General features: G+C 42.0%; 1 protein-coding gene across 1 annotated transcript; it reads left to right on the top strand.

Moving 5' to 3' along the window:
• The first annotated feature begins 136 nt into the window (after positions 1–136).
• On the top strand, positions 137–970 carry LOC112666868 (olfactory receptor 7A10-like). The gene is made up of 2 exons (XM_025458350.1): positions 137–484; positions 770–970. The coding sequence occupies exons 1-2, from the start codon at positions 137–139 to the stop codon at positions 968–970; spliced, it is 549 nt and encodes a 182-aa protein (XP_025314135.1).
• Positions 971–1,564: the final 594 nt, after the last annotated feature.

Below are 1,564 nucleotides of genomic sequence, written 5' to 3'. Positions count from 1 at the left end.
TGGTTTTTTCCTCTTTCTTGGTAGTCAGTGCAACCACATGCAACCAAACAATGATACATGGATATCAGAATTCTTTCTTCTGGGACTTTCAGAGGAACCAGAACTGCAGCCCCTCATATTTGGGCTTTTCTTCTCCATGTACCTGATCACTGTCTTTGGAAACCTGCTCATCATCTTGGCTGTCAGCTCTGACTCCCATCTCCACACCCCCATGTACTTCTTCCTCACCAATCTGTCCTTTATAGACATCTGCGTTACCTCCACCACCATCCCAAATATAGTGATAAATATCCAGACTCAGAGCAAAGTTATCACCTATGCAGGCTGCATCACACAGATGTACTTTTTCATAATCTTCTCAGGATTGGACATCTATCTCCTGTCTGTGATGGCCTATGACCGTTTTGTGGCCATCTGTCACCCTCTGCAGTACATGGTAATCATGAACCCCCAGCTCTGTGGACTGTTGCTTCTGGTCTCCTGCATCGCAAATATCTTACACTCCTTGTTACAGACCTCAATTATGTTACAGTTGTCCTTTTGTAGAGAGGTAGAAATCTCCCACTTTTTCTGTGAACTCAATCACATGATTCAACTTGCATGTTCTGACACCTTTCTCAATAACATGGTAATGTATTCTGCAGCTCTCCTGATGGGTGGGGGTCCTTTTGCTGGGATTCTATACTCTTATTCTAAGATAGTTTCCTCCATACTTGGGATCTCATCAGCTCAGGGCAAGTATAAAGCATTTTCCACCTGTGCATCCCACCTCTCAGTTGTCTCCTTATTTTTTTGTTCTGGTCTTGGAGTGTACCTCAGCTCCGCTGCTCCCCAGAGCTCCCACACGAGTGCAGTTGCCTCAGTGATGTATACAGTGGTCACACCCATGCTAAACCCCTTCATCTACAGCCTGAGGAACAGAGACATAAAGAGAGCTCTGAAAAGATTCTTTGGGGTTCCAGTGATGTAAGGGCTTATTGTCTGGAGGCTGAAGAAGTGCCCATGATTGGAGGACTCACAGCCTCAGAGCCAGGATCTGCTATTCATTGGTCAGACTTTGGAAATAGATATGGTCCTTCTATTTTTTTTCTGGAATTTCCATTTGTTTGAATTCACCTTCTCCATACATATAATTAACTCACTTCATTAAGCTCCTGCTCTGTCTGATATGCACAGTTTTTTCCTTTGTCGATTTTCATATGTCCCTAGTGTTTTCCCCAACCTTGGAACTCAAATGCATGGATATTTCTGTACCTTACATAGGGCTAGTTGGATTTCCTAAAAATGCTTTCATTTCAAATGACTTATATCATGCCAAGTAAATTTTCCCTAGATTTCCCAAAAGAATAATCATGACTTGTATTCTTCACATAGAAGAAACTCTACTTGTCCACTAAGCCCTTCACATAACTATATTATAGATGAAAATACAAAACCTCAGTTTTCACCTTGAGTCTGTCAATCTTTTTCCATCAGTATCTTCATTCCTCTTCCTGATAATGTGGACTTTAACACTCTTCCCTTTGTGTCTCAGGCTACTGATATTGATGTTCAGGCTAGGAAA

This window comes from Canis lupus, chromosome 20, assembly GCF_003254725.2.
Source record: "Canis lupus dingo isolate Sandy chromosome 20, ASM325472v2, whole genome shotgun sequence".
Classification (NCBI taxonomy): Eukaryota; Metazoa; Chordata; class Mammalia; order Carnivora; family Canidae; genus Canis; species Canis lupus.
Note: the sequence above shows the minus strand (reverse complement) of the source record. Positions and strands in the feature narration are given on the sequence as shown.